Raw genomic sequence first — 20,529 nt, 5'->3', positions numbered from 1 at the left:
GGTCGTTCAGGGAAATCAAAGCAATCTGCTTTCAGGAGAATAAAGTACAAAAAGCCTATGTCCAGAAATAAGACAGGAGAACCGGGTATCATCATAAGGGCCTCATATCCCAGTAGTTTTCTCTCTCAGCTTTCTTTTCTGATGCTTAATTCTAGTGAGTTCTGTGAGGGTGTGGTCAGGCTCTAAGAGGCCCCAGTGATCCCTGCATTCTGGTATTCACATGCTTGTGTAATCCTCTCCCAAAATGCACCAGGGTTGGTCTGGTCTGTGTGCCTAATAGTGATGCTAGGAGCTCTGGTGGGGAATGTTAATAATGGGCGAGGCTATGCATCAGTAGAGAAAAAGGATACATGGGAAATCTCTGTAAACATCCACTGAATTTTGTTGTGAACCTAAAACTACTCTAAAAAATAAACTCTATTAAAAAAAGTGTAGGGGGATGGTATGTCACTTCCAAAATTAGGCTTAAAAAGACTCTAGCTTTTTGTCTTGGGTGTTTTTCTCTCATCTTTCACACTCTGGGAAATGCAAATACATAAAAAAATATAAGAAATCCACGAACCTCCATATACCCACCACCCAGCTTCAAAAATTAACAGATTTTGCAAATTTTGTTTTATCTGTCTCCTCTCACTCTTACTTCACCTCTCCATCACCACTGAAGTATTTTAAAGCAGATCCCAGGCATCACCTTAAAGTCATGCACTTCATGCATAACAACGTTTTGGCCATTGACAGATCACATATATGACAGTGGTCTCATAAGATTATAATACTGTTTTTACAGTGCCTTTTCGATGTTTAGATATGTTTACATACAAATCCTTACCACTGTGTTGCCTACAGTATTCAGTACAGTAAGTAATACGCTGTACAAGTTTGTAGGCTAGGAGCAACAGGCTATCCCACATAGCCTAGGTATGTAGTAGGCTATACCATCTAGATTTATGTACGTACACTCCGTGATGTTTATGCAAAGATGAAATCACCTAAGGACATATTTCTCAGAACATACCCCTGTTGTTAAGTGAAGCATGACTGTATTTCACCCACATTTGAATATTTAACAGATAAGGTCTAACTATAACAACATTATCACACTTGATAAAATTAACATTCCTTAATATCATCTAATACCCAATGTTAAAATTCCCCTAGTTACCACTTAATTTGTTTACTATTATACTTTGAAGTTTTCTTTTTTTCCCTGTCCCTTCATTTGCTCACATGGTCAAATTTCTATTTTGTTCCTTTGCCCTTTAATTTTAGAAATTCTTTTATAGTTTCTATCCTATTTGTGTGTGTGTGTATCTGCACTACAACAGATATATTTAAACATATTTCTCTACGAAGATACTCACATTAAGAGGCTGTTATCCATCCTGGCTAACATGGTGAAATCCTGTCTCTACTAAAAATACAAAAAAAAAAAAAAAAAATTAGCTGGGCAGAGTGGCGGGCGCCTGTAGTCCCACTGCACTCCAGCCTGGGCGAGACAGGGAGACTCCGTCTCAAAAAATCAAAAAAAAAAGAGGCTGTTAGAAATACTTCACAGGTGCTCTAAAGCATCAGTCGTAACATACGTGATACTTAGCCCATATTTAGAGATACAAGAGTGGGCAGTGGCTTCGGGTGTTATCAGCTAGCTCCATTATAAAACACTTCATCAATCTTTCACCTAAGCGGTTAAGCAGATACTAATAATCGATGCTTACATCTATTATTTCACTGAGAGTTATAAATGATGCCTTATCATTCCTTTGGATTTATCAGCTGAAATGTATCTGAAAAACTTGCCTTGATCAGCTATTTGATTATCTTGAAATACAATTTATACTAGAAAGTGGAAAATGTTTGCTTCTCCCCTTTACCAATTTTCAGAACTTGATTCTGCAGCAACCTCCAAAAGTACCTCACCAATTTCTAAAATTTTGTTTAGTATTAGTATGAGCTCATAAATTATTTTTTACTTTAATATTCTGATGTAAATAAATTTTTATATATTCAGTCAGTTGCACTTTTTCCTTTTGATATTTGAATTGTCTCACCTTTGGCAAGTAGGGTCCCTCTTCATTTTGACTATCCTTTTGACACAACTTTTGATAGCTATCTTGCTTTTCTGATATATGAAAAATATTTTTATACATTTCTTGTCCCAAACCTGAAATCAGCCCTTCCTTAAGAAGTTCTAGTTCCTTTTAGTGGGAAATACTTACAGAACATAATCTGTGTCTTAGTAATGTTCATTGTTAATAGCTTTTTACTGCTTCCAGGCCTCTCCAGTAAACAAAGCTATGTGTTTTTTGGCAAAAGAAAACCAAATCAAGAATAACCTCAATAGATGCAGGAAAAAAATGGTGACAAAGTGCAACACCTATTCATAATAAAACCCCTGAACAAACTAGGAATAGAAAGGATCATTCTTAACTTGATAAAAGACATCTATGAAAAAACCTACAGCCAACATCATATTTAATAGTAAAAGACATGATGCTTTCCTACTAAAAACAAGACTAAAATGTACATTCTTACCAGTTGTATTCACCACTGTACTGGAGATTCTAGCCAAGGCAATTCAGCAAGAAAAAGAAACAAAAGATTAAAAATTAAGAAATAAAATTGTCTTTATTCACAGATGATATGAACCTTATATGTAGAAACTCCTAAAGAATTCAGTGAAAAAAAACTAAGTTCAGCAAAGTCACAGGATACAAGAGCAATATACAAAATCACTTGTATTTCTATATGCTAGCAACAAACAATTTGAAAATGAAATTAAGACAATTCCATTCTCAATAGATCTAAAAGAATAAAATATTTGAAGAAGATTAAATAAATGGAAAAACATCCTGCTCATAGAAGATTTACTATCATTATGGCAACACTCCCCAAACTGCTCTATAGATTCAACACAATCATTATCAAAATCCCAGCAAAATTTTTTTTTTTTTTTTGGCAACGATTGACAAGTTGATACTAAAATTCTTACAGAAATGCAAAAGATTCAGCCAAATAACCTTGGGAAAAAACAAAGTTGAAGTTCTCACACTTCCTGATTTCAAAATTTACTACAAAGCTATAGTAATTGAGACAGTGTCATACTGGCATAGGAAGTGACAAGTACAATGAAATAGGAAGTCCAGAAATAAACCCAAACATCCATGAAATGCTGATTTTTGAAAAAAGTGACAAGACAATAAGAAAAAAAGTACTTTTTTTTTTTTTTTTTTTTTTTGAGACGGAGTCTTGCTCTGTCACCCAGGCTGGAGTGCAGTGGCTGGATCTCAGCTCACTGCAAGCTCCACCTCCCAGGTTTACGCCATTCTCCTGCCTCAGCCTCCCGAGTAGCTGGGACTACAGGCACCCACCATGTCACCCGGCTAGTTTTTTGTATTTTTTAGTGGAGACAGGGTTTCACCATGTTAACCAGGATGGTCTCGATCTCCTGACCTCGTGATCCACCCGTCTCGGCCTCCCAAAGTGCTGGGATTACAGGCCTGAGCCACCGCGCCCGGCCAAAAAGTACTTTCAACAAATGGTGCTGAAGCAAGTGAATATCCACATGCAAAAGGATGAATTTGGAACCCTACCTCACACCATACACAAAATTTAACTCAAAATGACAGACCTAATTTTCTAATTAGAAAATCCTGAGAAGAAAACAAAAGTAAACCTTTAGGACCTGAGGTTAATCAATGATTTATTAGATTCAACACCAAAGTACAAGCAATAAAAGAACAAAAATTGATCGATTAGACCATGAAAATTAAAAACTTTTGCACTTTAAAAATAAGAATTCTGATATTCCCAATTAAATGTAATATGATTTTTTACTTACTTGATTTTATAATTGTGTATCTTTTACACTGATAATTTTTTTTTCTTTTTTTAATGTCACCCAGGCTGGATTGCAGTGGCACAATCTTGGTTCACTGCAATCTCCACCTCCCAGGCTCAAGTGATCCTCCCAACCCAGCCTCCTGAGTAGCTGGTACTACAGACACGTGCCACCGTGCCTGGCTAATTTTTTTGTGTTTTTTGTAGAGATGGTGGTTTTGCCATGTTGCCCAGGCTGGTCTGAACTTCCGACCTCAGATGATCCACCCACCTCGGCCTCCCAAAGTGCTGGAATTACAGGCATGAGCCACCATGCCCAGCCTACACTGAAAATCTGAATAATTACATACATGTTACCATATTATAAATAGTGCCAAAATAATAATAGCCATATTATTAATAACAAGACAACTGAATGTGATTTAAAATTTATTTGCTGCTCTTCTTTTCCTAGGATGGAGCCTGCTAGAATATACAACCAGAATACCACAAATTTAAAGATACTAAAAATTTAAAGATACACAAATTTAATGATACTCCAGACCGGGTGCAGTGGCTCATACCTGCAATCCCAGCACTTTGGGAGGCCAAGAGGGGAGGATCACTTTAGCCCAGGAGTTCAAGACTAGCCTGGGCAACACAGCAAGACCTCTAAAAAAAAAAAATTATCAAAAAAAAAAGTAAAAAGGCCAGACATAGTGGCACACACCTGTAGTCCCCAACTACTCAGGAAGCTGAGGCGAGAGGATCACTTGAGCCCAAGAGTTTGAGCCCAGCCTGAGCAATATAGCAAGATCCCATCTATAAAATAAAAATATAAAGAACAGGTATGGTAGCTCATGCCCATAATCCTAGCTTTTGGGGAGGCCAAGGAAGGATTGTTTGAGCCTCGGCTGAGGTGGGAAGCGTTCAAGACCAGCCTGGGCAATACAGTGAAACCCCATCCCTACCAAAAATACAAAAAATTAGCTGGGCTTTATTGCATGCACCCATAGTCCAAGCTACTTGGGAGGCTGAGGAGGGAAGATGGTTTGAGCCCAGGAGGCAGAGGCTGCAGTGAGCTGAGATCGTGCCACTGCACTCCAGCCTGGGCAACAGAGCCAGACCCTGTCTCTAAAATAAAAAATAAAATAAAGTAAAATGAAATGAAATAAACAAAATAAAATAAAATAAAAATAGATACTGAAAAAAATTTGTGTGAGCTGGGCACAGGGGCTCTTGCCTGTAATACCAGCACTTTTGGGAGGCCATTGCAGGAGGATCGCTTGAGCCCAGGAGTTTAAGACCAGCCTGAACAACATAGGGAGACCCCATCTCTACAAAAATTAAAAAATTATCCAGGCGTGGTGGCAGTATGACTGTAGTCTCAGCTACTTGGAAGGCTGAAGTTGGAGGATTGCTTGGGCAAGGGAGGTCAAGGCTTCAGTGAACTGTGATTGTGCCACTGCACTCCAGCCTGGGCAACAGAGCAAGACCGTCTCAAAAAACAACAAAAAAACTTGTGTGATTATGCCATGAACTTAATATAGTTAGGCTCATTTATTTTTAATTGCTAAGGATTGCTTTTTTTTTTCCTTTGATTCTAATTTTGTCTCCTAATTATACAAAACATTTACATGGTTCTAAACTATAAAAAAGGAACATTCAGGTAAATCTTAACTCTCATTCCTGTCCCCTCTACTCTGTTCCTCCTTTCTCTCTATAAGTAAATACATTTATAAGTTTGTGGTTTATCCTTCCATTGTTTTTTGAAAGCATAAGGAAATACACACTCATATCTCCCTCATTCCTTACATAAAAAGTACAATACTCTACATTCTGTCCACATACATTGCTCTTTCACATAACAGTATATCCTGGAGATCACGCCATGGGAGTAAAGAGATACCTTCCCCATTCCTTTTCATAGCTGCATAGTAGTAATTCATTTTGCAGCTATACCAGGCCTGATGAGCGTCTGAGTTGTTTTTAGTCCTGCTATTACAAGTACTATTGTAATAAGTAACCGTGTACATGCTTCATTTCATAATTTTTTGCCAGTGAATTTTTGGGACAGAATCCTAGAAGTGGAATTGCTAATCAAAGGGTGACTGCACATATAGTTTTGTTCAATGTTGCTAACTTCTTCTCCATTAGGGTTATATCATTTGCAATAACCTTTTAACTGTTTCCCTTCTTCCACTCTTGTCTACCTACACCCATTCTCCCTCCTATCTTATAAAATACTAATTCAATCATATTACTCTCTTACTTAAAATCTTTCAGTGGCTTCCCATTGCATTTATAATAAAATTCAATCTCTTCACACTATAAAAACTTAGGTGATATAGCTCCTCCCTCTGTATCAAGTTAGAATTAGGTCTATCAGCAAGAAAGACCCAAAATGACAACAGCTAAAAGAAGACAGAAGTTTACTTCTCTGACAAGAAAATCTAGAGGAAGACTGCCCAAGGCCGGCACTGGAGTTCACCTTCAAGAAAACCTCAGGGCACAAGCTCCTCCCAGGCCATGCTCTGTCATCCCTAGGACTTGTTCCTCATCCCCATGACCTAAGAGAATAGCTATAGTACTAGTCATAATTTCAATGTTCCAGGCAGCAAAGTGAGAAGAAGGGAAAAGTAAGAAAAGGGGGATGCCAGTTGTTTTTTATTATAGGTAAGATTCCTGGAAGCTCTACATGACACTTCAGTTTGTATCTCAAATCAGAACTTACTCATATGACTATACCTACCTACGAAGGAGGATGGAAAATATCATCTTTATTCTGGGCAGCCAGGTGCCCCAGCCAAAAATTGGGAGATATTATGCCATGGAAGAAGGCTCTGCTGCACAACCTGTTCAGTTTCAGCTCATAATAGGCCATACACCCTTTATTCACTATGCTCTAGCCAAAAAACTTCCTTTGTTCTTCAAAGCTGCCAAACTCTTACCTATCTCAAGGTTTCTCCTGCCTAGCACACCCTTCCTCAGATCTTCACATGGCTTGTTCCATCTCATCATTCAGGACTCAGTTCAAAAGGTCACTTCCTCAGATAGATCTTTGACTACTGTATGAAAGGTAGGCCCCACCCCAGTCACCCTTTTTCATATTGCACTGCCTTATTTTCTTCATGGCATTTGTCTCTGAAATTATTTACTTTTTGCTTTATTTCACTAGAATATAATTTCCTCAGAACAAAGATCTTTTTTTCACTTCTTCACTGCTATATTCCTATTACACAATACAATTCTAAGCATATGGTAGGAGTTTAGTATTAGTTGAATGGATGAATGTCTCACTCCAAAGCCCATGCTTTTCCCATTACATCTGCTGCTCCTAGTATATCTGAAATAATATCCCATTCCAGTAGCTAATCTTTGTTTTTTTGAGAATGATAGCCTATTAATTTTCTCTCAATCAAGATTTTTAAAAAATTATTCTTAAAGTAAAAGAAAATCTTATGCTCAGTAAGTAAAAAGAAGAGATTTGGATAAAACATCATGGGCAAGACTCTTAAGTTGCTCGATCTCAGTTTTCATCTGTAAAAAGAAAGGGTTGATAAAAATTGATTTAATCTACAGATATTTATCAAGCATTATGCTAAACTGGGACATGAAGGTTAAATAAGATAATTTCTGACCTCAAAAAGGGCTCACAGGTGCCTTTCAACTCTATAATTTGTGTGATTATATATAATTGTTAGTCCGCACCCTGTGTTAATAGAAAAAGCCTACCAATTTCCACTACTGAGATGTTAATTAAAAGATGTCAAGACATTGATAAACACATTGGTTCACTTTAAAACGAACATTTAATTCAACATTGCAACAGGAGTTGAACTGTATTTAAAACAGAAGCATATTAGTGACTAAAAAAAAATGTGTACATTAATCCTTAGTTCCCTTTTGAGGGGATTTTGATTGCCAGTTCTCTGCAGTGAAATGCTAGGAAAATGTCTTTAGAAGACAGAATTCTTTCTGAATGCAAGTCTAAAATGCTTAAAAGAGATTAAAGGTTTTAAAGACTCAAATCAGAAATATCCATTAGATATATCTCATTTGAATCCTAAGAGTTTAAACACAATAAACACTATATTTATTTACTTTATTTTTTGAGGCAGAGTCTCACTTTGTTGCCCAGGCTGGAGTGCAGTGGTGCAATCTTGACTCACTGCAGCCTGTCTTCTGGGTTCAAACGATTCTCTTGCCTCAGCCTCCCCAGTAGCTGGGATTATAGGCATGCGCCACCACACCCAGCTAATTTTTGTATTTTCAGTAGAGCAGCGGTTTCACCATGTTGGCCAGGCTGGTCTAGAATTCCTGGCCTCAAATGATCCACCCACCTCAGCCTCCAAAAGTGCTAGAATTACAAGTGTGAGTCACCAAGCCCAGCCTATATATATATATATATAATATATATATATATAAAAAATATATATTTAAAGATGACAAGAAATTAATAACTCAGCATTTTGAGATTGGCATGCCAGGTTATCATGATTAGTACATGGGCACCTGGCTGTGGGTCATCTACTACCATATTCTTTGTACTTCTAGATCCTTCTTGGCTTCCATCTTGGCAACTCCAAAGGCATGGTGGGGAAAACAGATGCAGAGATAGATGCCTATTTCTCCTGCAGTCTCTTTCAGCATAGCAATTAGGCAAGTCATCAATAAGAAAAAGAGTATATAATCTATAACTTATAGTCCACATAAGGCTTCACTCAATTTGAAAAACTGCCAGTTCTGTCAAGTATGCTAACACTCCGATAAGATATTTATGACACAGAATCTGCAAAAAGAAAAAGAAGACATTTATAATTAGAATAGTATTAATTATAACAAAGCAGATTGATATTTGAGTAATCAATGTTATATTGGTGTAACTTCTGGATTTAATTCATGAAGTTTAACAAATGCAATACACTCTTTTTTGGCCAGGCACAGTGGTTTATCCCTATAATCCCAGCACTTTGAGAGGCTGAGGCAGGAGGATCACTTGAGCCTAGGAGTTCAAGACCAGCCTGGGCAACAAAGGGAGACCTCATCGCTACAAAAAATTGTAAAATGTAAAAAACAGCCAGGTGTAGTGGTATACACCTATAGTCCCAGCTGCTCACAAGGCTGAGGGAGGAGGATCACTTGAGCCCAGGAGTTAAAGGTTATAGTGAGCTATAATCACGCTACTGCATTCCAGCCTGGGTGAAAAAGTGAGACGCTGTCTCTAAAACAAAAAACAAACCTCTCATTTTTATATTTTCTATTTCTTTCCTTTTTTATTTCTTAATGCTAGTCTCTTCTCAACAAAATTATTTCCCAACCTACTGTTGCACTGTGACCTCCAGTTTGAAAAGCATGAATATAGTGCTTACAGAGTATTGACTTCTTGGATCTAAGAGATAAGAGTTCAAATCTTGATTCTTCTTCTTGATAAGCTATCTTGCTTGTCATTTAAACCTGTCTTGGTCTCAGTTTCCTTGTTTTAAAATAAAATATGGATAAAAACACCTAACTGTCCGGGCACGGTGGCTCACGCCTATAATCCCAGCACTTTGGGAGGCTGAGGCGGTTGGATCACGAGGTCAGCCTGGCCAACATGGCAAAACCCCATCTCTACTAAAAATACAAAAATTAGCCAGGCATGACGGTGGGCGCCTGTAATCCCAGCTACTCAGGAGGCTGAGGCAGGAGAATTGCTTGAACCGAGGAGGTGGAGACTGCAGTAAGCCAAGATCACACCACTGCACACCAGCCTAGGAGACAGAGCAAGATTCCATCTCAAAGGAAAAATAATAATAATAATAATAAAAACCTAACTAGCCGGGCACAGTGGCTCACACCTGTAATCCCAACACTTCAGGAGGCCAAGGCAAGTGGATCATTTGAGGTCAGGAGTTCAACACCAGCCTGGCCAACATGGTGAAACCCCAACTCTACTAAAAATACAAAAATTAGCTGGGCATGGTGGCAGGCACATGTAGTCTCAGCTACTCAGGAGGCTGAGGCAGGAGAATCACTTGAACCCAGGAAACAGAAGTTGCAGTGAGTTGAGATCACACCACTGCACTCCAGCCTGGGCAACAGAGCAAGACTCCATCTAAAAATAAATAAATAAAGGTAAAAATAGTTAAAAAAAAAAAGTAAAATTACAAAAATTAGCCAGGTGTAGTGGCTTATGCTTGTAGTCCCAGCTACTCAGGAGGCTGAGGCACAAGAATCGTTTGAGCCCAGAAAGCAGAGGTTGTAGTTAGCCGAGATCGCACCACTGCACTCCAGCCTGGGTGATGGAGTAAGATTCTGTCTCAAAAAAAACAAAAAGCAAACACACAAAAAACACCTAACTACAGGGTTGCTCTAAAGATTAGAATTTAAGGTCTGTTAAACTCTTGGCACAGTAACAAGATCACAGGAAACATTTACTGAATGTATATTGTGGCTGTATATTTTAACACATTTTAGGAGCCAATTCTCAGTTTATTTCTGATACTTTTTTTTTTTTGAGACAGAGTCTCACTTTGTTGCCCAGGCTGGAGTGCAGTGGCGCAATCTCGGTTCACTGCAAGCTCCGCCTCCCGGGTTCACACCATTCTCCTGCCTCAGCCTCCCACGTAGCTGGGACTACAGGCGCCTGCCACCACACCTGGCTAATTTTTTGTATTTTTAGTAGAGACGGGTTTTCACTGTGTTAGCCAGGATGGTCTCGATCTCCTGACCTCGTGATCTGCCTGCCTCAGCCTCCCAAAGTGCTGGGATTACAGGCATGAGCCACCGTGCCTGCCCTATTTCTGATACTTCTTATCAGAAATCACTCTGCAGAGAATAAAACAAAGTCTGTATTATTTCTTTCCCAATAAGGATAGAAAAGCCTAGAATATAGAGATGACATCTTAGTCCTGTGTTTCTGGCTATAATTTTGTCTAACATACAAAATTCTCTATTACTCTGATAATTAATTCAAAATTTCACAAGAAACAATTTTCAAAGTTTCAAAGTTACTACAAAATAATAATTCATATTATTACCAAAGGCTGAAGCACACAGCATATAGTGTCCTTCCATTATCAGGCTATATCTAGAAGGCTAAAGACTTTAGTAAACCATAAACCATAACATAAAAGCTCTCTGTTGTCTTGAATACATTCAAGTATGTTTCTTCAATGTGGACAATACAATCATCATACATTTTTAAAACCATAAAATGAGGAAAAATTACTTAACTAGATTGTTCAAACTAACCTTTATTTTTCCATCAGTATGTGCTGAAGCTACAGATGTTGAAACACGAACCAATCTTGTGGCTGATAAATGAATCTTGAAATGTCTATGGAAATGTGAATAAAGGCAGTCCATGAATAGGTCAACTTCTTCCTGGGTAACCTCCCCAGGTGTTTTGTGGATGCTGTCCCATAGAGCTTTTGCATCCTCTGGATGTATTGCATAAGAAATGTCCAGACTTTGAGGGCTACAGGGTACAGACCAAAGAAATTCAGTAGTAGCCACATAATGGTCCACTTTGCATGCAGTCCACATGGCAGCCATCCAGGAAAGATTAAATGCATTGATTGTTAAAGGACTGAAATAACAGTCAAAGGTTTTCTGAAACCAAGTTCCAATTATGGCTGTGTTAGACTCTGCTCCATTTGCAAGGAATAAGGGCAGACAGGTGAAATCTTCTGAAACAGTCTCCAGAAGACTGTCTCCAAAAATACAGCAGAACCAGCCAGTCCACAACACTTTACCTTCTCTATTCTCAGATGGCAATTGAGATTTTGACAGAATCTACAAAGAAAGTAAACAGGTCCCTTAAATTCAAAAGTACATTTACTTCTAAATTCCATCTGCTCAAAATTAGTTCATTAAAAATAAGACGAGCCAATGTAATACCTGCAAAAAAACATAGAGGGAATAGTCTCCCTAATGATTAACAGGATATATAAAAATAATTGGCTTTTTTTTTTTTTTTTTTTTTTTTGAGACAGAGTCTCACTCTGTTGCCCAGGCTGGAGTGCAGTGGCGCAATCTCAGCTCACTGCAACCTCCACCTCCTGGGTTCAAGTGATTCTCCAGCCTCAGCCTCCCAAGTAGCTGGGATTATAGGCATGCACCACCATGCCCGGCTAATTTTTGTATTTTCAGTAGGGATGGGGTTTCACCATATTGGCTAGGCTGGTCTCATACCTCTGACCTCAGGTGATCTGCCCACCTTGGCCTCCCAAAGTACTAGGATTATAGGCGTGAGCTACCATGCCCGGCCCCCCATATTCTTATACAGTGGAAACACGATGTATGGCAAGACCTTGGTGTAACCAAAATGCAAAATAAGAGCTACCAATATGGCATAACTAGGTGTAGTACCCTGAAACAAACAAACAAACAAAAAAAACCCTCAACTTTAGAAAGAACTGTGAAAGATCAAAAAATCCAACATGTTTGAATTCTTTCATTAAGGAAGACTTCAATATTTCCTAAGGCAGCACTATCAACTTAAAATGTTCTTTTATGGCCAGGCACAGTGGCTTACGCCTGTAATCCCAATACTTTGGGAGGCCAAGATGGGCAGATCACGAGGTCAGGAGATCGAGACCATCCTGGCTAACACGGTGAAACCCCGTCTCTACTAAAAATACAAAAAATTAGCCGGGCGCGCTGGCGGGCACCTGTAGTCCCAGCTACACGGGAGGCTGAGGCAGGAGAATGGCGTGAACCCGGGAGGCAGAGCTTGCAGTGAGTCGAGATCGGCCACTGCACTCCAGCCTGCACGACAGAGCGAGACTCCGTCTCAAAAAAAAAAAAAAAAAAAATGTTCTTTTACATGTTAGACCCTACATTTTCTACCCACTGGTCCTGCTTTCTTCCTTTTGGGCATGTAGAATATAATCATATCTAATCTCTCTTCTACAGGAAAAGTCCTTCAGATATTTGATGGTCCCCATCATACATAGTACTAAGTTCAACATTTCCAGTTTCTTCAGCCATTCACCTAAGACATACATTCACATTCTCTCACTATTCTAGTCACTCTTCCCTGAAATTATTCTGCATAAGAATCATTCATAAGTGAACATAATTACTTTAAAAAGGTCTGATTCGGGGAAGGAGGGGGGAAAAACATCTGACTGCAAGACTAAACACCACCTTTAACCTAGATTATACTATTAATGTAATCTCAGATTGCAGTTTTCTGGTTTTTAGTTGACAGTTTTATATAAACTAGCCCTGTATATTCATGTTTGCTTTATAGGTAAATCTCTCCCAACTTATACTGAGGCTGTAAATTTATTCCTACTAAAATTTTAATCTCTTCTGATTTGGCTCATTGGACAATCCATTCAGATAATTTAGGATCTTTTATTATATTTTTAGCTGATTGCCTAACCCCTCAAACTTTAAATTTTAAGTTACATGACAAACATGCCTTCCAGATACTCAAAGAACTCTGTTAAAGCATTAAGCAGAGCAAGGTTAAGATCACAGCTTTGTATCACACCCCTTCAGAAATGATCATTTACACAGTCCTTTTAACATATTTCTCCTTCTTATTCAAGAAATTTTGAAACACTCTCAAATACCTGGAAGCTTAGATATATTAAGTTTATCACACTTTCATGACCTAAGAGTCCTGTAATCCTATCAAGAAATGAGACTTAATTTGAAAACTATTAGAACACTATACCAGGAATTCAAGAGGTCATTTCTAATCCTCACAAGGGTAGATGCTTGCCTCATAATATGCAAGTCACAAAACTTCTCTGTGCATCAGGTGCTTCACTTGAGAAAAACTGCTAGTTGTTTCTTGAGTATTCATTTTTCCTTCCACAATAAAATAGTCCCTTTATGGCCGGGCGAGATGGCTCATGCCTGCAATCCCAGAACTTAAGGAGGCCGAGGCGGGTGGATCACTTGAGCCCAGGAGTTTGAGACCAGCCTGGGCAACATGGTGAAACCCTGTCTCTACAAAAATATAAAATTAGCCTGGCATGGCGGCACATGCCTATAGTCCCAACTACTTGGGGGGCTGAGGCGGGAGGACTACTTGAGGCCAGGAGGTAGAGGTTGCAGTGAGCCGAGACAGTGCCACTGCACTCAACCTGGGTGACAGAGTGAGAACCTGTCTCAAAAAAAAAAAAGTCTCTTTAGTTAAGTTGGCAGAGTACCCACTGAAAAAACATTCTTTTCTAGTCTCCCTTCCAACTAAGATGTAAACAGAAGTTGTTGGGTCTCAGCAAGATTTACTCTGCATCAGGTTCTGTTTGTCCTTCCCATCTTCTTCCTACTTCCTGCCTGGAACTTAAATATAAGGTTTAGAGCTGCTGGAGACATCTTATGTTAGACCATAAGGTAACTTTTAGGATGAAAGTCATGCACTAAGGAGAAGAAAGAGCCTAGATTATTAATTATTTCATCAAGCATCATACCAGCCTTGGACAGCTTACATCCATGCACTTTAAAAAAAAAAAAAAAAAAAAAAAAAAGAAGACAGTATACCACTATCTTGTTTAATTCACTATTCTTTAGGCTAACCCTAATCCTAGAACATCTTGAGATCTTTGCCAATACCATGACCTATATCTGGGGTCACCAATTTTTTTCTGTAAAGGGCCAATTAGTAAGCATTTCAGACTTTGCTGGCAATATAGTCTCTGTTGCAACTTCTCAACTCTGCTGTTGCAGCACAAAAGCAGCCACAGACAATATATAAGCAAATAAAAGGGGCTATGTTCCAATAAAACCTTATTTACAAAAACAAGCAGCAGGTCAGATTTGGCCTATGATTTACTGACCCCTAATCCATACAAACAAAAAGTCAGTCCTTTTCAACTGCTTGAGAACTTAATTTCCTTATCCATTATTAAGATTAGTTAGCTCAAAAGAAACAGAAGCAACAGGCATGAATAATAAACAAAATAAATCTGAGGCTGAGTGTGGTGGTTCATGCCTGTAATCCCAGCACTTTGGGAAGCCAAGGTGGGTGGATCACTTGAGCCCAGGAGTTCGAGACCAACCTGGGCAACATGGCAAGACCCTGTCTACAAAAAATACAAAATTTACCCGAGTGTGGTGGCATGCACCTGTAGTCCCAGCTACTTGGAAGGCTAAGGTGGAAGGATCACTTGAGCCCAGGAGGCAGAGGTTGCAGTAAGCCAAGATCGTGCCACTGCACTCCAGCCTGGGTGACAAAATGAGACCCTATCTCAAAAAAAAAAAAAAAAAAAAAAGAAATGCAACATTTTATATTCCTTCCTGTAAGTAGTATATAAGACCAATAGAACTATCTTGATTGATTAAGAAACCAGATTTATTTATTTATTTATTTTTTGTAGAGATGGCATCTTGTCATGTTGCCCGGCTTTAAAATGTTACATTTCTGAAAGTAAGCTGGCATGAAATATCACAATATTTAATGATATATATTTGTATACTAAAATTCTACTTATAGAAATTTAATCCCAGAAAAACTCACAAAAATATAGAATTCCTAATGACATGAGTAATTGTCTACAATATTAGTAAAAATATAATGTACAAGTATGGGCAATATGATCCCAATTTCAAGACTATATAGATATAGATAACCAAACATATATACCAAAATGTTAAAACTATAATTTTTAACTTTTTTTGTACTTTCATGTATTTCCTCAGTTTTCAAAAATAAATATGATTTTGTACACAAACTATCTACATATGCAGGAAAAAAATTTTTAAGTTGATTACATCTAATTATTATAGTTCAGTCAAACAAGACATAAAATACATTATAAATCACAAACTTAGAAATTTTTAAAACAGTTAAGAAAATATCACAACAATTTCCAAACAAAGAAAATGCAGATTCTTTTCCCCTAGGAAGCAAGTATTGTTTATGTACTATACCTGGACAAGAAATGCTTCTGGATCCCTTTGTGTTCCTTTCATTCCTAGGAGAGTAGAAAAAATCACTTTGATGTTGAAGTCTTCTCCCACTTCCACAGCAAGTCCTTTTTGCTTTTCAGCAACAATAAAAGCATTCAGAAGTCTAGAATATTCTTTGAGATTACTATAGGAGAATTTATATAAGGGAGTTAAACTATATAAAGTCCACTGTTTATGCAGAAGGAATGCAACCTTTTGAGGGTCAACATCTTCCTACAAAAAAAAAAAAAAAAAATCAAGACAAAAGAAGTTTAAGAATGAGGAAACATTAATAAGAATTTAATCACAGCATTTAAAACATCTAATACAAATATATTATAGGGTACCTGATTTTTGCACTCCAACCAAATGAGTTTGCAGGACTCATTTTTGCAGATCCTTAAACAGACTTTTACCTTTCTGTAACTTCTCTTTAGAATGCTCTTCTCCCAAGTGTTCACACGGCAAGTTCCTTCACTTCATTCAGTTCTCTACCCAGATGTAATCCAAGAGGCCACTCGATCTAAAGTAGCACCTGCACGCACTCCAAGTTTGTATCACCTCACCCAGATTTTTCTTCACAGCACTTATTACTACTCAACATTATATTCTTGTCTGCAGTTTTTTTGTATTTTTATTATCTGTCTACTTGTGTATAAGCTTGATGACAGCAGTGATTTTGTCTATTTAGTTCTCTCTAGAACAAAGCTATCTAGAACAAGTGTCCAATAAATATTTAACATAAAATTTATGTTTCACTTTTAGAAACTTCAAATTATAGATTTCAAAAATAGTAACCATCCCTAAAGTATCTAATTTGATTAGCCCTAATTTAAAAAAATTGTTTGGGCCAGGCGTGGTGGCTCATGCCTGTAATCCCAGCACTTTGGGAGGCTGAGGCAGGTGGATCACAAGGTCAGGAGTTCGAGACCAGCCTAGCCAACACGGTAGAACACCGTCTCTACTAAAAATACAAAAATAAATAAGCCGGGCATGGTGGTGTGGACCTGTGATCCCAGCTACTCAGGAGGTTGAGGTAGGAGAATTCCTTGAATCTGGAGGGCAAAGGTTGCAGTGAGCTGAGATCATGCCACTGCACTCCAGCCTGGATGGCAGAGCGAGACTGTGTCTTTAAAAAAAAAAAAAAAAATTGTTTGGCAGCAAATCTACTCTATGACACCATGCCCAATTCAACAGATTAAATAAAAAGATACTTGGAGGCTTGTCCAAAGGTAATGAGTTATCTCAGTTGATTGTACACAATTAGTTATAGATCAAACTCCTTGTTTCCAACTCCTTGTTCTACTCTTCCCCACTTCCCCCTTCTCACTACTGTGCTAGACTAGCCTGAAAAAAAAAAAAAAAAAAAAAAAGATATTTGGGAATATTTTTTGCTATGCTCTATTAGAACCACAGGTACCATTAAAAACAAAAACACTTCATTTGTATTGGCCCCATGGCATTATTCAGGGCCTTCATATATGCCGCCATATAGGCTCCTAGTTTCCTTCCAAACCGAATTTTTTATAGAGTCCATACTTCCCGACATAGTCTCACAGCTCCAACAACCTTTTAGAACTTTCACTACACTTGTCTACTTGACAAAAACGTTTGTTCTGACTAAAGCATTCATTGAAATGTTATAAGTTGTTTTATTATTATGACTAAAATAAATAGAGATGAGGAAGCAATGAAGTAACATTCCAATATTCAATTTATATAAAATTTATGTTTTCTGGTTAAGAATCAACACTTTCATTACCAGCAATTGAAATTTTTCTTTAAGAAAACTGTCACAAAGAAAGCCAGGCATGATGGCTCACACCTGTAATCCCACCACTTTGGGAGGCAGAGGCAGGAGGATTGCTTGAGCCCGGGAGTTCAAGAATAGCCTGGTCAACATAGTGAGACCCTCATCTCTATTTAAAAAAAAAAAAAAACCTTTAAAAACTTAGCCAGGCATGGTGGCGCGTGCCTGTTATTCCCAGCTATACTTTGGAGGATCACTTAAGTCCAGGAGTTAGAAGCTGCTGTGAGCTATGATTGTGCCACTGCACTCCAGCCTTGGTGACAGAGTGAGGACCTGTACTAAGCAAGACTCTGTCTCTAAGAAGAAATTTTTTAAAAAAGAAAATTGTCACAAAGAAATAAAACTTGTTTCATATCCCTGGTACTACGTATATAACCATATCTTGGGATATGAGACTACTGACCAGAGAAAAAGCTACAATGAGAGTGACTGATCAGCCAGGCCCCTAGCTAAGTGATTCAAAACCACACACCAAACTTTTATTGAATAGGATTTTATTTCCTGCTTCAGTAAAATTAGAAATTATTAATGCTATATACCTTCAGGGTTGTTTGTAAATGATCAAAACAGAGCACGTTGCCACCAGACAAATCTGGGACAATTTAAATACCAAAATAATTTAGTAATAAATTAAAAATCCTTAAAAAAAAGGAATTTATGAGCCTATACCAATAATAAATAGATAAATAAATGAAGAAAAAAAGAGAAGGGTTACAATAGAATATCAAAGGCTGGTTGGTAAACACGAAGGGAGTGCTGGAGTTGGAAAACCATTAAGATGGGAACAGGAAGGCCGGGCGCGGTGGCTCAAGCCTGTAATCCCAGCACTTTGGGAGGCCGAGACGGGCGGATCACGAGGTCAGGAGATCGAGACCATCCTGGCTAACACGGTGAAACCCCGTCTCTACTAAAAAATACAAAAAACTAGCCGGGCGAGGTGGCGGGCGCCTGTAGTCCCAGCTACTCGGGAGGCTGAGGCAGGAGAATGGCGTGAACCCAGGAGGCGGAGCTTGCAGTGAGCTGAGATCGGGCCACTGCACTCCAGCCTGGGCGACAGAGCGAGACTCTGTCTTAAAAAAAAAAAAAAAAAAAAGATGGGAACAGGAAAAAATGAAAAGATGGGAACAGAAAAAAAACCATTAAGATGGGAACAGGAAAAACCATAAAGATGGAAACAGGAAAAAATTACCAGTGTAAACCAAGTCTAAGAAGAAATTTTGACAATTAACAGAATATCTGCCTTGAAGTTGTCTTTCCACAAACTGCTTACTAGTTGCAGAGAGGGAAAAAACAGTACATAAACAAAGTAAAGAAATTGGAGAACTCCTTGACAGGATGATCAAAATTAATGTCGCCTGTGTGCCTCAAGATGTGATTCACAAGGACACAACAGCACCTATGCAATATTCTAGCCAAAAATACTAATTTCAATCTAATCATGAGAAAACGCCAGACAGATGCAAAATGAGGAATATTCTACTTTAAAGAGGAAAAGAAGGCTGTACTGTATTCTTTTAAAATGTCAATGTCATTAAAGACAAATAAATACTATGGAAAAACCTGACAAAAAAAGCAATGGGGAAAGGACTCCCTATTCAATAAATGGTACTGGGATAACTGGCTAGCCATATGCAGAAAACTGAAACTGGACCCCTTCCTTATACCATATACAAAAATTAACTCAATGTGGATTAAAGACTTAAACGTAAAACGCAAAACTATAAAAACCCTGAAAGACAACCTAGGCAATACCATTCAGGACACAGGTACAGGCAAAGATTTCATGACAATGACGCCAAAAGCAATAGCAATGAAAGCAAAAATTGACAAATGGGATCTAACTAAACTAAAGGGCTTCTGCATAGCTCTATCAACAGAGTAAACAGAAAACCCACAGAAAAATTTTGCAAACCATGCATCTGACAAAGGTCTACTATCCAGCACCAATAAGGAACTTAAACAAATTTACAAGAAAAAAATGGGCCAGGCCAGGCGTGGCGGCTCATGCCTGTAATCCCAGCACTTTGGGAGGCCGAGGCGGGCAGATCACAAGGTTAGGAGTTCAAGACCATCCTGGCCAAAATGGTGAACCCTGTCTCTACTAACAATACAAAAAAAGTAGCTGGGTGTGGTGGCGGGCACCTGTAATGCCAGCTACTTGGGAGGCTGAGGCAGGAGAATCGCTTGAACCCAGGAGGCGGAGGTTGCAGTGAGCCAAGATCATACCATTGCACTCCAGCCTGGCTGACAGAGCAAGACTCCCAGCACTTTGAGAGGTCGGGGAGGGTGGATCACCTGAGGTCAAGAGTTCCAGACCATCCTGGACAACATGGTGAACCCCCGTCTCTACTAAAAATACAAAAAAATTAGCCGAGCACGGTGGTGGATGTCTGTAATCCCAGTTACTCGGGAGGCTGAGGCAGAAGAATCGCTTCAATCTGGGAGGCGGAGTCAGCCAGGATCATGCCACTGCACTCCAGCCTTGGTGACAGAGCGAGACTCTCTCTCAAAAAAAAAAAAAAAAAGGAAAAAACAACCCCATTAAAAAGTCAGCAAAGGACATAAGCAGATACTTCTCAAAAGAAGACATACGTGAGGCCAACAATCATATGAAGGAAAGCTCAACATCACTGATCATTAGAGAAATGCAAATCAAAACCACAATGAGATATTTCATATCAGTCAGAATGGCTATTATTAAAAGGTCAAAAAACAACAGATGCTGGCAAGGTTGTGGAGAAAAATAAAAAGTCAAAAAATAACAGATGCTGGTGAGGTTGTGGAGAAAAAGGAATGCTTATACATTGTTGGTGGGAGTGTGAATTAGTTCAACCACTGTGGAAGACTGTGTGGCAATTCCTCAAAGACCTAGAGACAGAAATATTATTTGACCCACCAATCCCCTTACTGGGGTACATACCCAAAGGAATATAAATCAGTCTACCATAAAGACACACGCATGCTATACTCACTGCAGCACTATTCACAATAGCAAAGACATGGAATCAACC

General features: G+C 38.6%; 1 protein-coding gene across 5 annotated transcripts in view; it reads right to left on the bottom strand.

Annotated features, from left to right (window-relative positions):
* Positions 1 to 2,606: 2,606 nt before the first annotated feature.
* The window catches only part of CENPL (centromere protein L), a 32,536-nt gene continuing 14,613 nt past the window's right edge, over positions 2,607 to 20,529 (bottom strand). For all 5 annotated transcript variants that reach the window (XM_037985934.2, XM_037985937.2, XM_037985933.2 and 2 more), the window contains 3 exons: positions 15,691 to 15,942; positions 11,053 to 11,595; positions 2,607 to 8,608 (listed from right to left, as the gene is read on the bottom strand). In XM_037985934.2, the coding sequence (XP_037841862.1) occupies positions 8,537 to 8,608; positions 11,053 to 11,595; positions 15,691 to 15,942 (867 nt within the window). In that variant the 3' untranslated portion in view covers positions 2,607 to 8,536. The remainder of the gene's footprint in view (positions 8,609 to 11,052; positions 11,596 to 15,690; positions 15,943 to 20,529) is intronic.

Source organism: Chlorocebus sabaeus, chromosome 25 (genome assembly GCF_047675955.1).
Source record: "Chlorocebus sabaeus isolate Y175 chromosome 25, mChlSab1.0.hap1, whole genome shotgun sequence".
NCBI classification, from domain to species: domain Eukaryota; kingdom Metazoa; phylum Chordata; class Mammalia; order Primates; family Cercopithecidae; genus Chlorocebus; species Chlorocebus sabaeus.
Note: the sequence above shows the minus strand (reverse complement) of the source record. Positions and strands in the feature narration are given on the sequence as shown.